Source organism: Pelophylax lessonae (genome assembly GCF_965119305.1).
Source record: "Pelophylax lessonae genome assembly, chromosome: 6".
Lineage (NCBI taxonomy): Eukaryota > Metazoa > Chordata > Amphibia > Anura > Ranidae > Pelophylax > Pelophylax lessonae.
In genome coordinates this window covers 265,651,493-265,677,031 of record NC_138773.1, presented here as the reverse complement: position 1 = coordinate 265,677,031, position 25,539 = coordinate 265,651,493, and the positions used below count along the sequence as shown (strand labels likewise).

Genomic DNA, 25,539 nt, shown 5'->3' with positions numbered 1-25,539 from the left:
TAGACAGTCCATTTATATCCGACCGCCCATAAGGGAGAGCAGTCTGTGTTTGTGTCCGCTCTGCATAAGGGAAGGTCTAACTCATGGGGCAGAGTTTGACAAGCAGCATCATTTGTCAACCTCATCCACTGAGTTCAATGGGGCCCTGCTGCAACCCTGAGCAAGGCAAGTAAATGTGTGGAGGTAGTGTGGCATCATAGGGTTAAATCAGGGGGTGATGAGGCAATACGACACCTCACCACCTGTCAAATGCCCTCTGAAATGCAAACTGAAAGCAAATCGCTCTTCCAAGGGCACCATATTCCACCATGAGAGGGAAAGAAAGAGATTTTCAGTAGCGTGACTGAGCCATTACCCCATGAAAACATCTTCAATTTAACTGCATTGCAGATACTATTAGCAATTAATGCCCCCTGTTCCACCCCAAAGACTTGAATAGGAGTAGGGCATCATTGTTCAAGAGCCACTCAGTTAGAAAATCATTGGCTGATTTTTGCCCATTTATATGGCAATTTGTGGTCTAGGAGGTTTTTTTTATATTCTCTGAGAATAAATGAATAGGATCCAGTTTCAGCAGGTACCGGGCATACCTATGTCGATAGACCAAAACTCTCAATTTTTTTGGAACAGCACCTCTTGTTTTTTTGCATTGCAGTTGTAAACAATCCTTGTTGACAAGTCAGGTTGCAGAATCTGACATCTGCTCCGTATTTCGGGAAGAAAACTCCAGTCGTCTAGGAATAAAAATAGCCGCTTTGCATTTTTTGTGCCTTCAGCATTGATGCATTTGTGGCAATATTTGTTAATTAAAGATTAGCTTAACAGATTTCCCCAGCTGGCTTCGACATATCTAATTAAAAATAGATACAGCATGTAATGCCAAAGATTGTTCTGCTGCAGCTATATTTAGCATTTATGGTAAATTAAGAAAATGTCGTTTTCCCTCATACGGCTGTGCAAAAATCATACTCGCAGAAAAGTTACAGAACACGTATTCAAATGAAAACTTTCTCAGCATACGGTTACATGGGTGAATTTGTTAAACTGTGCAATTAAAATAACTCGCTATTAAACAAAGACAACTTGCAATCGATTGCCAAATATTAAAACAATAAGCTCCCTATAGTGCAAACTACATGGTAGACTGTGATAAATCATAGAAGACACAATGCAGTAATATTGCATGATAAATAGCAGACAGATTCTAAAATGTGCTGCGCCACATTGGGAACCCATTGTGATCGGTCATAGACCTTGCAGTGTTAATTAAGAGATTTTAATTAAGCAATTTATAAACTAAATCTGAACAATGTAGCTTGCAGCATGCCTGTAATTGCAAAGTTTAAGAGGAACTGAAGTTGCTCTATGACAAACAGCGAACAGGCAGATTATTATTGCAAAAGAGACCTATCTGCTTACTCGTTGTCTTCTCTGATGCTGTAAATGTTTACAGCACTGGGTTGGTGTCTGTGTGCTGGAATGATGGCCTCAGGTGAGGCTCAGGTGCATCCTGTTTCCACTGACCATCCTTGAGATGTTTTTACAACTTGATTGGAGTCCACCTGTGGTAAATTCAATTGATTGGACATAATTTGGAAAGGCACACATCTGTCTATATAAGGTCCCACAGTTAACAGTGCATGTCAGAGTACAAACCAGGCCATGAAGTCCAAGGAATTGTCTGTAGATGTCTGAGACAGGATCGTATCAAGCAGGGCCGTTTGAAGGAATTTGGGGGCCCCAAGCAAAATGGACATGGAGGCCCCCCCGACCCCCGCACACACGCAAAGCCTTTTTTTTTTATCAGCTAAAAGGTATAATATATATATATATTTCCATGATGTCCTGTTTGCGGGGGCGTGTCGGCATCGCATACTGACGATCCCTGGCGGTTTCCGTTTGATGTGAGTAGTTCTTGTAACATATGGCCTCTATGTGAAATCCAGCTCAACTCAATGGTCTCTCCTGTGAGGAATGATGTGTACATACATTTGCATTATCCCACACAATTTTAATAAAAATATATGAATCATATATTTTTATTAAAATTGTGTGGGATAATGCAAATGTATGTACACATCATTCCTCACAGGAGAGACCATTGAGAGGAGCTGGATTTCAGGCCACAAGAACTACTCACAATAAAACCGCTGCCATAGATGGATGGATGAAGGGCTTGTTGAAGAAGACAATCGCCGGAATCCACTGACTGAAGTTCTGTACTGGATCGTCGTACCCGATGGAGGCGGGGCACGTCGACGTTACGTCAGTATGCGACGCCGACACGCCCCCGCACACAGGACACCATCAGCAATGGAAATCCAGCGCTAGCCTGGGCCCCTCCTCCTCTCACTAAAGCAGTAACGGCCGCCGGGCCCCTCCCCACCTCACACAGAAGCAGCGCCACCGCCGGGCCCCTCCCCAGCTCCCCTCCTCTCACTGAATCAGCGCCGGGCCCCTCCCCTCCATCCACTACTATAGCCCCCCCTTCCTGGCTTCCCGGTCGGGCCCTCGGACCACGTCCGAAGTGCCCGACCGCTCAGTCCGCCCCTGTAACATTTATATCCGGGAGAAATGGATACAAAATAAGTGACTGACCAGTCGTTGTCTTGGGGCCCCAGGCCAGCTCGGGGCCCCAAGCAATTGCTTGGTTTGCCTGCCTTGTTCCGACGGGCCTGGTATCAAGGCACAGATCTGGGGAAAGGTGCAGAAAAATGTCTGCAGCATTGAAGGTCCCAATGAGCACAGTGGCCTTCATCATCCGTAAATGGAAGACGTTTGGAACCACCAGGTCTCTTCCCAGAGCAGGCCGCCTGGCAAACTGAGTGATCGGGGGAGAAGAGCCTTAGTCAGGGAGGTGATCAAGAACCCAAAAGTCACTCTGACAGAGTTCCAGCATTTCTCTGTGAAGAGAAGAGAACCTTCCAGAAGAACAACCATCTCTGCAGCACTCCACCAATCAGGCCTGTATGGTAGAGTGGCAATACAGAAGCCACTCCCCAGTAAAAGGCCCATGACAGCCTGCCTGGAGTTTGCCAAAAGGCACTTGAAGGACTCTCAAACCATGAGAAACAAAATTCTCTGGTCTGATGAAAGAAAGATTGTACTCTTTGACCTGAATGGCTAGCGACATGTCTGGAGGAAACCAGGCACCGCTCATCAACTGGCCAATATCATGCCTACAGTGAAGCATGGTGGTGGCAACATCATGCTGTGTGGATCTTTTTCAACGGCAAGAACTAGGAGACTAGTCAGAATCAAGGGAAAGATGAACGCAGCAATGTACAGAGACATCCTTGGTGAAAACCTGCTCCAGAGCGCACAGGACCTCAGACTGGGACGAAGGGTCATCTTCCAACAGGACATTGATCCTAAGCACACAGCCAAGATAACAAAGGAGTGGCTACGGGACAACTTTGTGAATGTCCTTGAGTGGCCTAGCCAGAGCCCAGACTCGAACCCAACTAAACATCTCTGGAGAGATCTGAAAATGGCTGTGCACTGACGCTCCCCATCCAAACTGATGGAGCTTGAGAGATCCTGCAAACAAGAATGGGAGAAACTGCCCAAAAAATAGGTGTGCCAGCTTGTAGTATCATACTCAAAAAGACTTGAGGCTTTAATTGGTGCCAAAGGGTCTTCAACAAAGTATTGGGCAAAGACTGTAAATAATTATGTACATGTGACTTTGTTTCTTTTTTAAAAATTTGCAAAGATTTTAAACAAACTTCTTTCACGTTGTCAGTATGGGGTATTTATTGTAGAAGTTTGAGGAAAATAAATAATTTAATCCATTTTGGAATAAGGCTGTACCATAACAAAATGTGCAAACAGTGAAGCGCTGTGAATACTTTCCAGATGCGTTGTATATACAGAACAACTGAGTATTATAAACAATTTTATTGAATTCCATTAAAAACCTTTACAAAACATATTAAAATACTCTCCACTTAGAGTTTCACAACATGTATAGATTCCAAACATAATTCACACGTAGACTTGACGCGTTTCAGGAATCCTTCAGAAACACATGTGAAAAAACCAATACATTAGAACCCACACCCAATCTTTGTAGAAAGGCAGCATATTGTATAATTCACATTAGTTTACAACATGAAAATATTTCCATTAAGATAGATCTAAAGAAAACAAGATGAAACCCCCGCCTCTTAGGTCAGGCAACCCATGTGGTCAAAAAGCAGTCAACAAATTTGTAAGCCCAGTCTCAAAGAAGGGGGACCAAAAACCACAAAAGTACAACTGTAGTATTCCACCACAAAAGGGTCATCAATGTAACAAGACAGTAATCAGGACATTTATCTTAAAGTAACCAAAGAGCTTCAAGTCCATTCCCATCAAGAAAATAGAATCTCAGGATCCTCACATCATTTCAGAGTATTAACACCTTTAGTTCAGCTTTAATGTCAGGTTCATACAATACGCAATTACAATCTTTAACTAAATGAACTGGGCTATGGAGGGCCCAAAAGACCCCCACAGTGTTCAACAATATTTTAATTTATCTAGCTCCTAATGCAATGAAAAGCTCACAGCAATTGGCCAAGTCAACAAACATAAAATAATAACAGCCATATGCTACATACGACCCTGAGGCAAGAGACTTTATTTCCATCCCCAACTACAATCTTCAATGTGTTTCCCCTGTGGTTGCAGAATGGTCCCATTTGCTTAAATGGGTTGTATTTGGCGGCAGTGCTATCCACTGAACACAACAGGAGGAACGTTTTGCATGTATGTCCCCACCCACCATAGTCTGCTGCCCATGCAGCTTAAGGGGGATGGTAAAAACAACCGTCCCCCAGACACAAGTATAATTGAGCCCCTATTGTTTGGTGAATTGCTCTTCATTATCAGGTCAACTGAATGAAATCTATCAAAAATACACATAAAAACACATGGCAACCATTACAATGATATAAAGCCTTTCAGTGTAAAACAAAGTGTGGGTATGAACAAGCTGTAATAAAAACATTTTCCCGTGTCTATGCATTTTGCCCACACTGGAAACTAACCAAGAAACAAGATTCTGCTTAGCTGTGAAACACTGGGGGTTAATTTACTAAAACCGGAGGGTGCAGAATCTAGTACAGCTATGCATGGTAGCCAATCAGCTTCTACGCAAAACAATTGGTGCTAACCAAAACAGACCTGCGCGAATGGAGTGATATTTGACAACACAATATATGGATAAATATATGTAAATATATAGAATAATTATAAAATAAATAATATGGGAATTGCTTCCACACTGCGAGCCGCAATAATAAACGTAAAAACGTGAACTGTGTTAACAAAGGGTGAAAATTGCGCTTAGCAGTCACTGAAAAGGTGCTTTGGTGCATAAATATCACCCTCCCAATCAGAGTGGAAAAGACATGGAGAAAGCAGCAGCTATTGTTTTATAACTGATCAAGTACCCGCATGACCAGCATTACCCGCCAGCAGTAACTGCCAGCAGTAACCGCTAGAAGTACCCGCCAGCAGTACCCGCCAGCAGTAACTGCCAGAAGTGCCCACCAGCAGTAACTGCCAGAAGTGATCGCCAGCAGTAACTGCCAGAAGTACCCGCCAGCAGTAACCGCCAGCAGTAACCGCCAGCAGTCTGCAAAATAAGTAGAAAAGTATGTGACGTTATTACACCATTGGAGTTTCCCTTTGTTCTTTTTACATTATGATGCTCGGAGATCCGGAGCTTCTTAAAGGCATCTGGGCCAATATCCTTTAAGCAGAGACAGCGCTGAGGACCATTTTGAGCCTATGTGGAGATCAATGCCGATTTTGACCCCCTATAATTAAGGGGTCATCGTTGTCTGGTAAGAGGTATATTGTCTTACCACTGGGTGGAGGTGTTTGGTGAAGGTTCCCATTTAGCCCAATTTTGCTGCTGAAGACACAGTTTGCACTGAGCACTTTAAGGACTTTTTTGAACCACATGAGTCACCATCGTTCATTTAGTAATATTTATTGTGTATAACATTTTACTCTAATTTGCAATTTTAATATTTATGCACCAAAGCACCTTTTCAGTGACTTTGCATGATTGCAAATCATGGGCATCGCACAGGCGTCCCGCGATTTGCAATGATTTCCGGATTGCGCGCAGAATCGCAGAGATTCTGCCCACCATCCGCTATGCCCACATATGAATGGAGCCTTGGGGCACTTGCCTGTCCAGTTATCCAGCGGGCAGCGGTGTCCTCACCCGAGCCGGGTCTTCATTTGGCTAACGGGTGCTGGCGCCGCTATCCTGACTAAGGGAAACCACCGTGCTTTGTGTGTGGGCCGCAGTCTTCTGGGACCTGTGAAGTGTCCCAGAAGGCTGCAGGGGAAGAGGGGGGGCTGAACTTCAAAACCAGGTACCCCCCCCCAAAAAAAAAGGTGTCAAATGTGGCAGCACAGGGAGGGAGGAGGCAGACAAGTGGAGTGTCCCCGTTTCGGTGGAGCTCTGCTTTAACAAAAAAACCTGGAAGCTGATTGGTTTCTATGCAGAGCTGCACCAGATGTTGCACTCTCCAGTTTTAGTAAATCAACCCCATTGTTTAATTCCGTATACCTCTTTTAGCAGTTAAATAGTACATTTTCATAGAGGTCTATACATCAGACCAAAAATTGGGACAAATAGGAAAGAAAGACCTAGGGCTTTGGTTTCAAAAGAAGGACAAGCTTTCCAAATGAGGGACCGCTGGGAACTATTGAGTATGTGGATTGAATGAACCCTCAGGACGATTTGATCTAATGGTCCATGATGTCATCTTGCATGCTGGAAGCCTGCCCAGAACAATGCCACATAGAGGCAATGTACCATGGTATTCCAATCAAAGCGTTACACTCAATTGTTGAGGTAATAATATTTAACTAACAGGAATGGAAGAAAATGTAGTCGGTTCTATCCAGGCTATGCTAAAGTGTATCTACAGCCTCTCTGCCCTCAACAATTCTACCTCTATTTATTATGCAAGTGACAAAGGGGATGAAGATACCTAAAAAAAAGCCTACGCTGTAAGATATAAACATATACTAGTTCTAGCAACAAAGCTTAAAGTGACACTTAATTATGACTTAAAGAGTATGTAAACCCAACATTTTATATTCCTGATAGGTGCCTGCTGTACTGTGAAGTTTTATAAAAAAAAACATCCAGTTTTCTTTGTATTGCTTCCTTTGTGTGAAATCCCTGGTGTTCCCGCTAGTCCCGCTGCCTTCACATTAAAAAAAACTGACCACACTAAGCAGAAAACACATCATAGTCAGTTCTCTAGCTGTGCTTTTTTTTTTTTTTTTTGGAGAGTAAGGACATCATTTAGTGTTACTTTAGACACATAAAACAATTTGTATTTTGATGGAAATTCAATGACATGAAATGCGATTGATCTCGGTGTGTTGATACTTTATCATTTTCTTAGAATTAATTTTAAACATGTTTTGTATCCAGAATCTACAAGCAGAATGTTTTGGAGAAAGCTTAAGCTGGAATTTCTACTGCCAAAAGCCTCTGCATGCCACTGATTATGAGTTTTCAATTTCCTCTACAAAAATAACTTCCAAATGTACCTTTTTCTTGGAAGGACAGAAACTCTTTAGGCCCAAATCATTCTGTCCCTTTGTCCTCCAGCACTTTCTGATCTTACTCTCAACCTTGTTGTATAGTACTTAATAAATGAGAGGGTTGCTTTTATTCCTTATATTTTAGCAAAATAAGTGCTGTGACTAATAACTAAAGATCAGCAAGTACTTGAAAATAAGTTGCTCCATCCTGTAAATACTCAATAAGTAGAGCTGCACGATTCTGGATAAAATGAGAATCACGATTTTTTTGCTTAAAATAAAGATCACGATTCTCTTACAATTCTTGATGTAACATCATCTTTCACATTATACTAAAAAATTCGGCTAACTTTATTTTTTCGTTTTTTTTTTTTATTTGTTGAAGTGTATTTTTTCCCAAAAACTTGCATTTGAAAGACCGCTGCACAAATACAGAGTGATGTAAAATATTGCAACAGCGCCGTCGCATTACTTCCGGTTCCGGCACTGGCGTGGAACGCACTGCGTTCCAACAATCTGTGTAACGCTTGTTTGTACTGCTTTCATGTGAGTACCTATTCATCTACACTTCTAAATAAACTACTTGTTATACAGAGTCACATTGTGTGCCCTTTTCTTACCCTACATGGCCTATATGTATACTACTTGTCCCGCTGAGACTGGTTGACTGCTTCCTGGATTATTGGAGCCACTACCCCCTACATACGGACCCCACAGGACCCCGGCCATCCTCTTTTAGGAACCCCTGTACATCCCGGAACCCTATAGGGAGCTTCTGGTATATCCACTATAGGACCAACAGAGGGAACCAGGATCCATCTGAGGGACCATCATCCATATTCTTATACCCGCTCTATACCCCTGGGGGTGGGTATTTCTGGTGAGTGGGCTACCTACCATAGGGGTCATGGAGCACCTTACCTCACTACCCACCACAGGGCCACTACCAGTTTGTATATTTTACACGAAGATTTGTATCACTTTATCCACCTGTTGGACTTTTTAAGTCACTTAGTCACCTTTTTGAATCATCATCTTGTCACCTTATCCACTTGGTGGATTTTTCAGCCATTTAGTCACCTTTTTGGACTTGTGTGTGGGTGTGAGTCTCGCTCTGTCTTGAGAATTTGTAAGTAAAAATCCCCTTAATGCTGCGTGTACCAATTCTGTAAACCATACAGTTAGATAGACATGGGGGGGGGGAAGTACCGCGCTTCAGGGAGGTAATATAAATAAATATATAAATAATAGTCTAATATCAAATCCAAATAAATAAGTTAATACTGTGATAGTGCTCAAATAAATTGTGATATCTTCTAAAAAATAAAATACTGTATATCTCTCCAATCAAATAATATGTCTAAAATATTCAGTGGATCATAATAAATCTATACATATAAAGTGTAACAGTGCTTATCCAGTTGATGAGGAAAAAATGCTTAAATAATATCTCTATTGTTATAAAGTAATTAAAATATATTCATATAAGTGACAGTAAAGTGTTCAGTGCTCAACACATTCACAAGTGAGTAATCTTGTTACACAGTTTCAAAATAAAGTGCTTTCAATGTATATAAAGTGCTTAAAGTGTCCAAAACAGAAAACCACAAGTGGTGTACTTCCTTTTTCAGGTATTATACCTCCACCTTTCACCGTGTAGAACTACGGGGTGCTTCTTAGTACTTATTACCCCTAAGGGTGTGCTAGCCGCTCACCTCAAATTTTCTGATCATGCGCCTCTTTTCTACATAGATATAACATCTCCTCTCCTTCCTGTGTCTACGATAAGGGGATGGTGGTCGGCCTCTTTTATATGGATCGAGGCGAGTGCCCTCCAGAGTTTCCATGAATCTCCTTGCTGCAGTTTCAACCTTGCTTCCTTTCACATGTGTGGTTTGGCTGTGCTCACCTATCAGTAATGTAATAGTCCATTCATGATTTTTTTTCAACCTTGTTTATTTAAGTTGGATATGCTCTAGAAAAATATCTCAATATATTGTAAAAATACTGTATTGCTGTTCTTTCTAATATATGCATTGTTGTTTGCTCTAGATAACATAATACTGTGTATATCATTTTGAAGCATATTTGCTGTATCCTGATGAAGCTACCACAGCGAAACGCGTTGATCCATCAGTGAACCTTTATATACACCTCCTATTCGGAGATATGCATTGGAATATGTACAACTATTTTGATTATACCCATTTTTAGAATCTTATGTTATAATGTATATGTCTAAATAAAACTGATATTTTTACATATTTTCTGTTTCATTCAGTATTTATAGGGCACAATTAAATCCCCCATTTTTCCAGATATACTTGATTATTCACCTTTTTTCTCCACATTCCCTTTTCCATGGCCTCACTTCCATATCTGGATTTGCTGCTATTTTCACACTTCTGGAATTGTCAAATGAAGAAGGTACTGATATGGGTTGCAGCGCTGAAATTAAAGTAAAGTAAGAGACACAGGTGGCAGGAGAGGTGAGTATAATTTCCTATCTCTTGCATAGGACTTTGAGCTTGACAAAGTCTCTTTAAGCACCTGTATATATCAAACGGACAACTGCCATACTGTGTGGCAGCTTTCCAGTTCGATTACTGTGAGCCGGAGACAGAGGGTGGTTTGGGGCTCAAATCAGTTCATCACATGGCTAACTTTTTTTTTTTTTGTATTGAGGTCATTGTAGCGTATTAGTGCACTTGCGACAGAGACAATTGAGCACTGTCTGTGATATGTTTTTTATTTGCAGTAACATAAATTTTTTTCAGGACAAGCTTTCGGGGTATGTCCCCTTCTTCAAGATCCAAGCAGTACTGATTAACAAAATGTTTAGCAGAATGGTAAGAAAACACAAAATCTCTAAGCAAAAGGAAAAAAAAAAAAAAGAGAAAACCAAACAAACATAAACAATGGTAATAAAACTAGCATAGTTAGTGAGAGAAGACAGAGGGAGAGCTGAAGACAGGGGGGAAGGTGGGGGGATAGTCAAACTTTTTTGAAGTGCACAAAAGCTGCATTTTATGCTTGTCAATGTACAGCAGCATAGTGCACTATGCTGCTGTACAGTGACATGAATAAAGGGCCACGTTTGTGCACTTCGAATAAAGTTTGTACAAAAAAAAAAACCCTGTTCACTGCGCAGCTCCTAGTTGCATTTCAGTGTGAATAGGACACATAGAAAACAATTGCTTTCTGTCCTAGTGATGACCTGTGGGAAAATGTGGGTCACTACACTGCAGGAATGACGCCATCACGGCCCGCCCATTGAAATGGCTGCAGATTAAGAACCTAGAAGCAGAGGTGGGGGACTCAAGTCACATGACTTGACTTAAGTCAGACTTAAGTCACCAGTTTGAGGACTTGAGACTTGCTTGACTAAAATTAGTAAAAGACTCGACTTGACTTTGACTTGGTATTCATGACTTGAGACTTGACTTTGACTTGAGACATATGACTCGAAATGACTTTACTTTTTTAAGTTATTAAATATTTGCATTTTCTCAAGATGTGTTAAAGCAAAATGAATGTGCCTGTTATGTTTCTGAAACCACAGTCATTTAAAACACCTCAGTGTGTTCTGATTTTTAGTACACCGGCTGTTTAACAATGGAAATACTTGTTTTTAGTGACTGTGGTGTTGAAACATGACCGGACGAAGGATTTTGAGCTGTTTGGGCATTCAAAGTGTTTCTTTAATATGCCAAGAAAAAAGCACTTAGCAGTTTTGTTAATGTTGAAAATAAAACAAAACCTTTCCTGACCACTGACTTTTAACTGATTTAAAGGTGAAAATTGGGGTAGATCAGTATTTTGACTTGATTTGTGACTTGACCAAAATAAATGACTGGACTTGCTTGACTTCTAGCAGTGACTCGACTTGACTTGCTTGCTTTTTGCCACAGTAACTTGGGACTTGCTTGAGACTTGAAGGTTGAGACTTGCTTGTGACTTGCACATGTGCGACTTACTCCCATGTCTGCCTGGAAGTAAGCCGGGGCAAAGAAGAGAGCCCAGCAGCAGTAACAGCATAATGCTGGAGGTCTCCGCTTTAAAGATATGTCTACCATAATCTGCTAGTATGCGGTGCTTAGCACTCCTTAAGTGCTACTGAAGCTCAAAGTTGTCACTCCTGAAACCATAATACTAAAGTTTAACACTTGTATAATTTTTTTATTATACTGTTTTATTATACTCCCTAACTTTCTGAGCAGGGAAGAGAAAACTCGTGCAGAGCCTAATTTCATATGATTTCAAAGAGGCAGTCCATCAATACTTTATGTGCAAAAGACAAGATTTCATGCATTCACAAGCACCAACAGCGATTCTCTTTTATAAAAAATGAATACAGATTCAGAAAAAGATACAATTATTTAAACATGCATGGCTCTTTACAAAGTAGGTATTCTGTCCATTATCCAGTGGGGATAGAGAGAACAACAAAAACAAACATCAGGGGTAACTGATAACGTCACAACCTTTCTATCAAAGCAGATATTAAAAAAGTCCAAACATGCAGTTATATATATCTACATATATCATCTTGAATATTTCTTTGAATTAATGATGTTTTATTATTTTTTTTTATAACATACAAGAACATTTACATTGCTTCATTGTATAATGAATAGTAGAAGTGTAGCTCGGTAGAGAAAACAACGCTTATTCAGACCCATGGAGCGATCTATGATTACACAACAAAATACATACACCGATCAACAACAGAATTATGACCACTGACAGGTAAAGTGAATAACACTGATAATCTCCTTACAATGGTACCTGAAAATGGCAGAAAAAAATGGGAAAGCGTAAGGATTTACGCAACTTTGACAAGAGCCAGATTGTAATGGCTAGATGACTGGGTCAGAGCAACTCCAAAACTGCAGCTTATATGGGATGTTCCCGGTCTGCAGTGGTCAGGACCAACCAAAAGTGGCCCAAGGAAGTAAAACCGGCAACCCAATGACAGAGTCATGGGCGGCCAAGGTTTATTGATGCATGTGGGGAGTGAAGGCTGGCTTGTGTAGTCCAATCCAACAGAAGAGCTACTGTAGCTCTAATTGCTGAAAAAGTGAATGCTGGTTTTGATAGAAAGGTGTGAGAACACACAGAGCATTGCAGTTTTTTGTGAATGGGGGCTACCTATTCATAGATCAGAGTGCGTATTCTGACCCGTATCCACAGCTAAAAGGGTTTACAATGAGCATGTGAGCATCAGAACGGGGCCACTGAAAAATGGTAGAAGGTGTCCTGGTCTGATGAATTCAAAAATTCAACAATGACGAGTTTGAGGTGTTGAGTTGACTTTTTATATTTCATATTTTTCATATTCTCCAGATCCAATCAAATCAAGCATATGTGGGTTGTGCTGGAAAAAACAATTTGATCCATGGAGGCCCCACCTTGCAATTTACAAGATTTAAAGGATCTGCTACTGACAGCTTGGTGCTAGATACCAAAGAATGCCTTCAGAGGTCTAGTGGAGTCATTGGTTCAATGGGTTATGGTGGGTTATTGTAATGTTATGTCTGATCAGTGTAAGTCACAGCTCAAATGTTAGATATGCTATACAGCTTACACATGTAAAGCTGCTTTGACTTTCACGCTTAAAGACATTTCTACAAATAATTTTTTTTGTCTATTGTCTATGTTTCTCTGCAGTAAGCAACTCATCTGTCTCCATTCCTGTCTATCTTATTGTGGGATGAGCCAGTTTAAAATATGTTTTAATTGCAGCTAGTGTAAGTTCCTGAAATTGTCCTAAAGTATAACTAAAAGCAAAACTTTTTTTTTTTTTTTTTAGTTTTGGATAGAGTGCAGAGGGATTAGAACGCTTGTCAGTTTTTATTGCCACCTGTGTACCTGTTAGGGAGATTCACCCTCTCTATTTACCCTGTTTACCATTATCGTTAAGGCTACATTCACACCTGAGCGTAGCGTTTTTCGCGCGTTTTTTACCGCGATTTTACCGCGATTTTTGCGGCGTTTTTTACCGCGATTTTACCGCGATTTTTACCGCGATTTTTGTGCAGACGTTTTCAGATTGAATAGAGATCAATGGAAAACGCCTGTAATCTGCCCAAAAAGAAGCTCATGTACTTTTTTGAGCGTTGGGCGTTTTGTATACAGCGTCAAAACGCTCAGATGTGAACAGGGGCCATTGAAATGAATAGGATTTGTCTTGTTGGGCGTTTTGAGAGCTGATCCTAGAGCAGAAAAACGCCCCAAAAACGCCCCAAAACGCCTAGATGTGAACGGAGCCTTAAAGTGAAAGCAAAAGAATATCCCAAAATTTGAGTTGTCCCCAGAGAAGTAACAGAAGAGAAATCTTCCAATGGGGGCACTAGTTCTGGTGACCAAAGAATTCCCTTAATTTGCAGGTATTTCCTCTCTCTTTGGCTATGAGTCTCTGCAATGGAACACAGAGTGTAAAAAGAAAAAAAACTTACAGGGGTTATAACCCACTCTTGCTCTATACAAAATTAAAAAAAAAAATTGCCTATAGTTCTACTTTAATATCAGCTTCCTGTGATTCCCTTCCCGCCAGATCTGTTGTACTGCACTTGTTCTGACAGAAAGAGAGAGTAGGAGGGTGGTGGTTCATTACTGTGCTGCTGCTCTATTACTGTCCAATCAGCAGGCTTGGGATGTGTTCTTGACCAAGTTTGGCTGCTTTAATCGGGGTTAAGGACCTGGATTTGCTCATTGACAGGGGTGTCTGGAACATAAGACTGGCTGAACAGAGTTACAAAATCCTTTGCCAAGTAAAAGAGCCCATATACAATATATGGAGTTGAGTGGTGTACTGTAGCTGAATTGCTTGTTTTGTTTAATTTTAAACTAGTTTCAGAGCTTTGGTCTTCCCAGTAGGCACATGTTGCAGTTAGGCTCCATAGATATGAGCTAATTTCTCAATTTTTTAAAAAGTGTAAATACACTGCATATCTCTGGTGCTTGGGATGTCCTGGTACTGCGTACAGCTGCCCATAGACATGTACAGATGGGGCTGTTGTTTCAAAACGCATCCTATGTGTGTTTGGGGTACATTACATCTGTGCACATGAGCTACTTTATGCTTACTGCTGCACATGCAGTAGCTGTGTACAATCACCTTATGTCCATGGGTACTGTATGCATCACCAACACATCCCGGACACTGGAAGTACACAGTTTGTTAATGGTGCATGGGCAAATGTTCCTATGTGCATGCAGCTTAGTGGTTGTAAACCCTCACATATACTCAGCGAAGTCAATAGCCTCAGATGATACACAGAGATTAAACAAATCCTCCTACATAGGTTTTACTTATATATCTGCAGGCCTCTCTTCCCTACACCCCTTCAAAATGGCAGAAATGTGTTAAAATCCTATTCCACTGTTTTCGGAGCAGAGAGGAGGGGGTGGAGAGGCTGCATTTACAGTGCGTGAGAGCGGATTGGAGAAAAGGAACACACCTCCCTCCATACAGCAGAAGAACTGTGTTGTGAATAGGCAAGCTGTGTGCTGAGCTCCCTTCCCATCACAAATTCTCATTCGTCATCTCATGTGTCGGGAAAACTTCTTATAAGTGACTCATGCTAAAAACAGAGGAACAAAGCCCCAGAGAGAAACAACACTTAAGCCGGGTACCCACGAGCTGAATGTCAGGAGACAACGGGGTTGCAGGGTTGCACCAAAAAAAAAAAAAACTGTTAGTGTGTACCAGGCATAAGGCTTGGTTCACACTGCCACGACTTGGAATCCGACGTGAAACCCCAGGTTGCATGCCATGTAAAATCCCATTTAGTCAATGAGAGCTGTGTTAATTAGCACTACTAAAGTCGCTCCAACTTTAGAAAAGGTTCCTGTACTACTTCAAGACGATTTCTACTCAACTTGGAAGTTACCTTCAAGTCAGATCCTCGTCTTAATTGATGTGATTGGATCTGACCTTACAGGAAGATTACCCAGGTATTCCCTGAAGTTGCTTCAAGTCGCTTCAAAGTCGCACCAAAGTCGCGCTGTAAGTCACACAACTTTCAGGTTGCTGTGTTGTGAACCGAGCTTTGGAGAGAGATAAGTAAACACTGAAAATATATGTGCTTTGCTCAGATTTCATGAGTTTTATAGCCACTTTAAAGCCAAAGTGATTAAATTACCCTTGGATATGAGGTGATAAGTTTGTTCACAGTCAACCAATTAAAGCAAAGATACAATGTGCCTTCACCAACCATCATCACCACCATACTGGAAGCAGTTGCTGGTTGTTGGGGAAACTTGAAATCTGCACTTCAATGGACAGATAATGCTTCAATAAGTCTTTTATATCAGAAACAGGCTTCTGAAAGTTCAACCCAGTAACCTTGATTGGTGCTTTCTGGATTCTGACGGTGAATTACAAAGGACAAAGATAAAGGTAAACTGAGTGACCTTCATATTTAACTTCCAGCATAACGTTGGTAGTTCACTGATAAGCTTTAACTGTCTGTAAGGGCTCATGCACACTGCATCTCAAAGAAGCTCAGAGAAGCGGCTCCTACGGGCTTTTGAGCTTTTTTGAGCTCCCATTTTTTCCTGCCTGGAAACTCCCCTCCATGTAAGCCAATGTGTCCATGTACACTATAGCTTTTTCAGGAGTTTACAGACATATGCTCTTACAGGCAGAAACCCCCCCCCCCCTCCCCCTAAACTTGCATTTTAGAAAAGAGCAGAAGAGACGCCCAAAAATCCCTAAAAAAGCATGAAAATCCACAGAAAAAAGGAAAAAATTAGCTGATGGAAGGGCTTGTGAAAAAACACTTATGCTCATGCTCAAAACATGCAAAAGAACACAAAAAAGCACAAGCTTCTTCAAGCTGTTTAGGCAGAAAAGTACAGTAAAAGCTAAAATGCCTGTAAAATCAGCTTTTGTGTTAACTGTGGTGAGGTTTGTTCAGAATGAAAAAAGAACTAATCAGTAGGTAGCCAACGGGACAATCCATCATTTTCCCTAAAAGGTCTAATACTTAAGCAAATGTTCCAATGTGTTGGTCATAATTTGCATCACAATTTATTGTTTGTAAGACACATAAAGCAGTTAGGGCAAAAAATATTTAGAACAAAGCAAGGTCCATAAAGACATGGATGAGCAAGTTTGGGGTGGAGGAACTTGACTGGCCTGCACAGAGTCCTTACCTCAACACGATAGAACACCTTTGGGATGAAATAGAGCAGAGACTGCGAGCCAGGCGTACACGTCCAACATCAGTGCCCAACCTGACAAATGTGCTTCTGGAAGAGTGATCAAACATTCCCATAGACACACTCATAAACCTTATGGGCACCCTTCCCAGAAGAGTTGAAGCTGTTATAGCTGCAAAGGGTGGGCCAACCCAATATATATTGCTAAAGTTGCTAAATTACTTTTTGGTGAAGGTATAAGTTATGCCCACTGTGCTTTCATGATATATATATATATATATATATATATATATATATATATATATATATATATACAGTATATATAGCCACAGAGAAAATGTAGTTCTGGATATGAAGGCAGCTAAGCAAAATGAACAAAACATGGTCCGTTGTGTCAAATTTTGTTAAGTGATTAGTCAGCAAAGCCAGATTACGGCTGCATTCTCTGGAGGAAACCACTGCCTCAGGCTCACATTAGAACAGCTCTTGACTTGGGAAATATATGTGTTCTCCCACAGCCGAGTTATAAATTACCGTCATTTTCAAAATATATAAATCACTTCAAAAAATTATTTATTTTCAATCCTTCAGCGGCAAGCAGGAATCAAAGACACACATACAAACCATATAATTATTACACAAACCGACCAAATCTTATATATTAAAGTGATTTTGACATTTATTGCATTATGAAAAAGTATTCCTGGAGCTGTGCCACTAATAAGGAAGTACACAGCCCTAGAGAATTGGCCCCTGTGAAGCCCAGGCCCCAGCATCGTTCTGCCTGTCACATCCTAGCAAATGATTCTGGGATTTCCGATTACATGATGGATCAACCGCAACGTGGCCTCGTGTTCTGAGAGTGATAAAATGATGTACGTTTTTACACGCTACTAAGATGTCCCCCAAAGCATCTAGAAGGATAACAAGTACTCCTCAGCAATCATAATCGTATTAAAAAAGCACTAAGCAGAAGGTTTTATAACATTTTATATGGAGTCAGAGTGGCCACAGACGGGAAAATATCTCCCATAGGAAGAAAGGCAGGGGAAACATCTATCTGTAATTGAAGGAGTCACCTGAGCTTTGGGATATGCTCTGACTCTCACCTGAAAGTGATAGTGGCACACATGTAGACCCATTAATCTATTTCACAGCATGTGTAATGACAAATACCTCTGACCGCAGGAGGCTCTCATTATCGCCCCCTAATTTTGAGAGTAGAGTTTGCCTCATTTATAATTATTTGGTCAGATAGGTACAGAGCGAACCAACAGAACTTTGCCTTTAATGGGCACAAAGATTCCTCTTATTTATGACAATGGAAAAACAGCACTGTACCCACAAGGTTATCTCACTGATATTGCTATCTTAAAGAATTGATCTTGATGTATATGATCTGGTTCCTGGACAGGTGGCTTCTACATCTATAGGATCTCCATGGTCTCCTTGGCTTGTTGTGTATTGCAATAAAAATAGAAACTGAAGTAACACACCACTGCTAAGAGGTCCAGATACAACTTTGGTTTGTGGCGCTACCTTATAAGTTGTGATATGTAAAAATGATATTAATTATATATTGCTGTTTCTGTGAAGGAGCTGTTGTGCATAAATTAGTAAATACCAACCTAAAATTGCAAAAATGTCCAAATACAAAAACCACTTAAAAATTAATTACTGTGTGCAACGTGCTTATTGAAAATGCAATCAATTAAAATCCTTATATTGCTTCATTCAGGATTTTAATTGATTGCATCTGTCACTTTATTGTCTGCACTATTTGCACTTACTTGGCTTATGCAGTTTATATAAGGGTTGGGTTAACCCACTATATCACAGTTCCCCTGTTGGACAGTGACCATATGCACTTTGGGAATTGTTTGCAATTATATAATCAGCACTAGCTTTAGCATGTACAGCACTAGCACTTTCAATAAGCACGTTGCACACAGTAATTAATTTATAAATGGTATCTGTATTTGTATTTCAATATATTTGCAATTTTGGGTTGGTATTTACTAATTTATCCACAACAGCACCTTCACGGAAACATCACTATATAATTAATATCATTTTTACTTATCACCACTTATAAGGTAGCGCCACAAACCAACATCCCATATTAAAACTTTGATATCGTACCCCAGTCCTCAAGGGGTAAGTTGGTGACAGCCAGGGGCAGACTGGCAGCTTTCGGCCCAGGGGGCAAGTACAAACCAACCCATGGTGCAGCGAATCAGCCCCCCTCCCACTCTCCCTCTTCCCATCCTCTTCTTGATCACCATTCCAGGCTGAAGCCCTGCTCCAGGTACTCTCTACTCACTGGCTGAATCCAGACTCCTAACTTGGCCTACAGGGGGTGGTTGGGGGAGCTGGGACAGCATGGTTGGAGCTGGCCAGGGGAGGAGAGTCTCCAGTGGGGCATGGAACCGGCCTCTGCTCAGACACAGTTTACACCATCCATGCTTTGGGGGGGGGGTCTGCGCTTTGTCCTTGTCTTCATCCCACACTCAGTAGGTAAGCGTTGGGGAATTTTTACTTCTCTTCACCAGGAATCCTTTAGACATGTTTTGGCAGAAGTGGTGAAGCCTTTTTACAGGACATCAGAGCGGCCTAGGGGGCAATTGCCCTCTTGCACCATGGCCCAGTCCTCCCCTGGTGGCAGCTTACACCTCCGTATCTTCTAGTAGATTACACATTATCCATAGCGCTGGTCTCATTATTTTTCTTTTTTCAGACACAACTTTATTCCATTAAAAGTCAGGGGAACAATGCAAAAAGTAACCAGCGTTTTTTGGGTGTCAAAGAGCGCCCTCTTCATCAGGGCTTGATTGACAACCAGCTGCTGAGAAGGCTAAAACGAAATCTTATATAAGCCTCTTGCATATGACAAACGGGTCCCTTAAGTCCCCCAATAGTAGTTGCAATGGCTAATATTATTATGGTTATATTCTTGCTTCCTCTTATTTATCATCTGTATGCTCAAATTACATTCAGTACAGGTTTCTCTTTCCCATCACATTTAATTTACCTTCAGGTATGATAAAGCCCCCCTTAGCTATGTCCTATAACTTTTAGCTACTCCTCTGTGTTGCAATGTATTTTTTTACGTTTTAGATCGCATATAATAGAACGTAATAGAAACTCTTCTATAAAGCACATAAGAGGTAGAAAAAAAGTATTTTTTTCTATATGCACTGTGGGAAACTACATTGCATGCTGGGAGTCACGCTGTTTTCCCACTTCAAACACATGTGATTATATGACATAGGAAAAGCACTGAAAATTCATAAATACTGCATTAGAAAAATACATAGGTTTGCATATTTTCCAAGAGCGTTCAAATCTGCACATAGAGGTGCCAAAGTCATACAATATTTATTAGGAACACCATCACTAAAAAAAAGAATGATTAAACAAAAAATACCTTTTTCCATAGGTATCCTTTACACTTCACTAATGAGTAATTATCTCCGAGCCCTTCAACCTACATTCATACACCTCCTCTACAGCGGCTCCCTAAAGACTTATTTAAACACAGCTGACATACAGGACATGAAACATATTGCCGGAACAAGCCAAGAACAAACTAATATAGATTAATCAATATGGCTCTAAATATAGACATCAATGTAGAAGCTTCTGTCTTACCGTCCTTATGGTAATAGGTCATCTCGACTTTCCTTTCTTCTGACCCCAGCAAGGCCTGCGCTATCTGTGCAATGTCATGTCTCTTGGTCTCGGGGCCATGGAGGAAGTCACAGGTGCATGGTTTCTGCATGACATCTGGTCTTGAGAATCCCGTCATCTCACAGAAGCCATCATTACAGTAAATAATCGCACAGTTCTGAACCCTGGCATTAGCAATAATGAATTTCTTATCTGTAAAAGAAAAATTGGAACATTATATTTGGAACAAACCAAGAACATTTAAGCAAACATTTTTGTACATATGCCTCAGCTAAACATGAACATTTTGCAATTGAACGGGCTCTGGTTTGAAAAGAAAATAATATGTTCATGTTCTTAACTTAATAAAGTCCCTTCTAGTGCTCTCAGACTCCTCCAAATCTCCAAATTCTTGTTAAAGCAGCTTTTCTCAAACGTTTTATCGCAAAGCAACCCCTAAAATCATTTCCAGGTCTCAGGGAAACCTTAAAGTGGTTGTAAACCCACTTTAAAGACGTTTGCCTATAGGCAAGCCTATATTAAGGCTTACCTATAGGTGCTATAAATATCTCCTAAACTTGCACCGTTTAGGAGATATTTACAGTGCATGCAGTCGATGACGTCATCAGCACATGCACTCTGAAGGAACGGCCCCCTGTGCCGTTCCTTCAGAGCCCTGTGCCGTGACCGCGTAATCGCGCAATCAGATGGCCGGAGGACGCAATCCAGGAAGCAAGACAGCCAAACATGTCGGCCGTTCTTTTGCTGAGCGAGCGGCACTGCGGAGCTTCTTTTTTAGGTAAGTATTTCATAATGAGCTAGTATGCAATGCATACTAGCTCATTATGCCTTTGTTTTTTTTTTTTGTTTTTTTCAAAAAATTTTTCAGAGGGTTTACTTCCTCTTTAATAAATCCAATTTTTTAGGGGACAGTTAGGAAAACGCCCCTTACATTCGTGGTCAGTAGGAGGAATGCAACCATTACAGACAACAAAAAAGATCATTGGTGTCATGCTGTTGGCTCTGCTTAGTGGTGTTGACCCTGTAAGTCTGCAGGCACCATTAAAAAGAAGATCAATCAGCTACAGCTCAAGGAACCCATAACAAACCTCAGAAGAAAACCTAGAATGGCTGTGTTACAGGGTGGCTATGTTTATTCTCCATTATACAGCTCTATGTAGAAATGTAGCCCCAATCACAGCCTGTGCTGTAACAAGTCACAGCACAGCCAGGGCTGTGAGGGTGCGCTAAGGCACCTTACCCGGAAACGCTGATCACGCACTAGATATACGGGGGGTGGTCTGCATGCAATTAAATTGGTAACTGGTACTTGTACAGAAACTTGATATTTGTGTAACTCAGACAAAGAACCTGTTGTTCTATGTAAGCTGGCAGGTGAGGAAACTGAAGGCACCACAATAAATAACGGGGGATGCTGGACAGGAAGTCCTCTGTGTGTTTTACAATACTGCTCTCTAGTATGTCATCCTATTTTTTAAAGTGTATGTCAGGGCTAAAAAAAAACAAAAAAAACATATGTGCTACATCTCTGAAATACATGTACTTTACATTTCCCCATGTTTTATCACTTTAACCTCTTTCTGCCCACCTATTGCACATGTAGGGTTGCCACCTCATCCCTTTAAAACCGAACACAAAACACATACCATTTGTATTAGGTTCTGTGGCTGATTAAGGTGGTAAATAAACTCACTTAGTGCCTTATCTGCATTAAATTAGCCCCAGAACCTGCGCAAATGATTTGTGTTTGGTTTTAAAGGGATGGGGGTGGCAACTCTATGCACATCTGCAGAGGCAAGGAGGATGGACAATAACACCCATAACCGGCATTGATGCGTCCTTGGGTGGCCAAGGTTTCATAGACAGTTCTCAATCTCTCGCAATGACCGGCAGACAGCGGGACTGCCTCCTGATCATGTGACCACTGCCAATCACAGTGGTCACATGAAGGGACAATCCTTCCCACAAACCTGGTGTAAAAAATCCAGTTGATGGAATGATGAGGCTAGGTAGAAAGAGGTTACAGAACCTGCAAGTACAGAAGAATATCTGTTGCTTTGCCAAAAGGCACTCGACTCCGTCAGGAAGTCCTCCCTGGTTTTTTTTTTCTAAACTACTCAAACCAACCCAATCGCCCAAGATAAGAACTAGGAGGATTGATCAGACTTCTTGAGATAACATAGGAAATAGACATAGGACAGCTTTGAATTCATGACATGATCAACTGGTATTTTTTGGAATTATCAATCAGGTATGATAAAATTCTTTCAGTTATTTAATTAACAGATCAAAAGGGAACAAATAGGAGACATTTGTTACAGGTTTATTAGAGCTGCACGAATAATCGTTAACAAATCGTAATCTCGATTCAATCCCCCCTCACGATCTTAATCCGGCATTTCCACAATTCATTTACCAGTGCAGAGCCGTTCTCTGCTCAGAGCTATCAAAAAATAAGGCAGCCAAAGTTTATCACAACAGTGCTCAGTGCTGAGATAAAAAGAAACATTGTATCATTTGGTTCTTTTAGATCAAAGGCATAAACTTCGTCTGCGAATGAGGGCAGTTTAACCACTTAAAGACCAGGCCTTTTTTTCTGACACTTGTTGCTTAAAAGTTAAAATCAGTATTTTTTGCTCGAAAATTATTTAGACCCCCCCCAAAACATTATATATATATATATTTTTTTTTTTTTAGCAGAGACCCTAGAGAATAAAATGGTGGCCGTTGCAAGCTTTTTTGTAACACTGTATTTGCACAGCGGTCTTTCAAAAGCAATATTTTGGGAAAAAAATACACTTTAAAATAGTTTTAAAAAAAAATGTGATCTTTACTCTAAGCAAAAAAATTGTGATTCTCATTTTATCCAGAATTGTGCAGCTCTAGTTTACATAGATTTTCAATATTTTCGGTGTGTGGGGCGGGCTCTTGGGATGCATTGATTTGCTGGGAAAGAAATGAATGTATGCATATGGAGTGGATCAGAAAGGAACTGGGGGATTGGTGCAATGCTGTAGTCCAGCAGGTGGGACTGACAATGCTACTTGGAAATTCAATGCAGCAAAGTAGCATCAACTGTGAACTCAAATAATAGGGAGCACAGTGGATCTTAGGCAGCTAAAGTAAGGCAAATACTGGATTTTTGTCAGCTTCAAAGTTATTTTTCCCATACTTGCTGCATTAAAATTGAAAAATATGGGGAAATGAGCATGTATTACAGAAATGTAGTGTTTTTTTTTGTTTTTTCTTTTGCTCTGATATTTCCTTTAAGAAGAATATAATGCTTTTCATAACTGAAATAACTGCAATTAAGTGATAAAGAAGGTTTTCATCATTGCATTTCTATAAACGCTCCCTCTTCATGTATCCTTTAGAATATTTTTCTGGTTCTAGTTTATTAAAAAGGATAGACTTTCCAAGTACACTGAACATATAAAGCTAATTATATCATCCGTCTGCATTCATTTCCCAGTGTCAGTTGTGCTAATATGACTTAGTTAAAGAATTAGCGGATGTCACATGTGGCAGGATCTGGCGGACTATAATCTAGAAGGCAGAAAGTTTATATGTAGCAGAATATATCAATTTCCTTCTGAATAATTTTAACATTCCATCACAATCAGCCGACATGTTCTTGCCTCTTCGGTGGATCAGCGGAGATAAATTGTTCTGGCACAGCAATTCTATTTTATGACTAGAATAGGTAACAGCTTTTTAATAAAGTTATTATGTTTCAAGCAGACTCAAAAGAACACAGATGGAAATTGTTAAAGATATATTTCCTTGTGTACACAGTGCAATAGGATATTTGGAAATGTTGCTAGGTTGCTGATAATAACTTTAAGGGCTTGTTTTCATCAGCAGGCGCATTCTACCACAGCCGCTGGTGTGCGCTGCAAAGGGAGCACTGCCGATGCATTGTATATATTTTGCATTTCGCTGTTTATTTTTTCTTTTTTTTTAACTTTATTGAAATGTCACAAAGGGGGAGACTTACTAAAATGGGTTCACACAGAATCTCGCGCAGCTGTACATAGTGACTAATCATCTTCTTACTTCAGCTTGTTCAATTAAAGTTGTTGTAAACCCCATTCACGAAATTTGAACTAAGCACATATATCTGCAGTGTTTACCAATCTCTCCCCAAAGCTCTAAGTGACATTTCTTTCTGGTGCTTCATTCCTCTGTTTTCAGCATAAGTCACTTCTGACAAGTTCTCCAACACATAAGATAACAGTAGCTGGAAAGACATTATCGCTCAAGCCAAGGACTCCAACCGCAAATACTATAAGACCTGGGCACCCTGGATACACTTCACGTCTCTACCTGATTTTCAGAGTTTAAGCACTACTCCATAGATCCTCTCCCTGGCTTCTCACACACTACATGTGGTGGTGTTTTTACCCCTTTCAACTACTTCCGAGGAAGCTCTTTAACTCCCCTACATCTTCCCCCGCCAACCTATTGTACTTCTCAGCCTCTACATCTCCTCCCCCCTCCTCTTCTTCCCTCTTGTTCTTCCCCCTCCCCTCCTTCCTATCCCCCTCTCCCTCCCTCCCTTACCCCCCACTCCCCAATAGCAGACCCTTGATGACCTCTGGGCTAACACTCCCCCTCCATTGACCGTCCATGTAGGTATCCTCTAAAATTACCTACTCCTGATTGGGTATCGTGCACATTTGGTGATTGCTTCCTGCCTCCTGACACAGTGAGTTCCCCACTGGGGGTGTCGGGTCACAGGAAGCACCACCGACGTGTATGTCCGGCTCTTTTCCCAGGTACCCCGTAATCGAAAGGAGGCCTTCAAAGTTACTGACTATATGGTACTCCCTGGCCCTAATTCGTAGTACAGATAATTGTGCCTTTTAACCACTTAAGCCCCGGAAGATTTTACCCCCTTCCTGACCAGGGAGTATTTTGCGATTCGGCACTGCGTGACTTTAATGGACAATTGCGCGGTCGTGCGACGCTGTACCTAAACAAATTTGACGTCCTTTTTTTCCCACAAACAGAGCTTTCTTTTGGTGGTATTTGATCACCTGTGCGATTTTTTGATCACGTGCTATAAACAAAAAAGAGCGTCAATTTTGCAAAAATAACAATATTTTTCACATT

General features: G+C 40.8%; 1 protein-coding gene across 2 annotated transcripts in view; it reads right to left on the bottom strand.

Moving 5' to 3' along the window:
* KCNH7 (potassium voltage-gated channel subfamily H member 7) overlaps window positions 1-25,539 on the bottom strand; it is a 657,816-nt gene that overhangs the window by 603,877 nt on the left and 28,400 nt on the right. For both annotated transcript variants that reach the window (XM_082260896.1, XM_082260897.1), the window contains exon 2: window positions 20,386-20,616. In XM_082260896.1, the coding sequence (XP_082117022.1) occupies window positions 20,386-20,616 (231 nt within the window). The remainder of the gene's footprint in view (window positions 1-20,385; window positions 20,617-25,539) is intronic.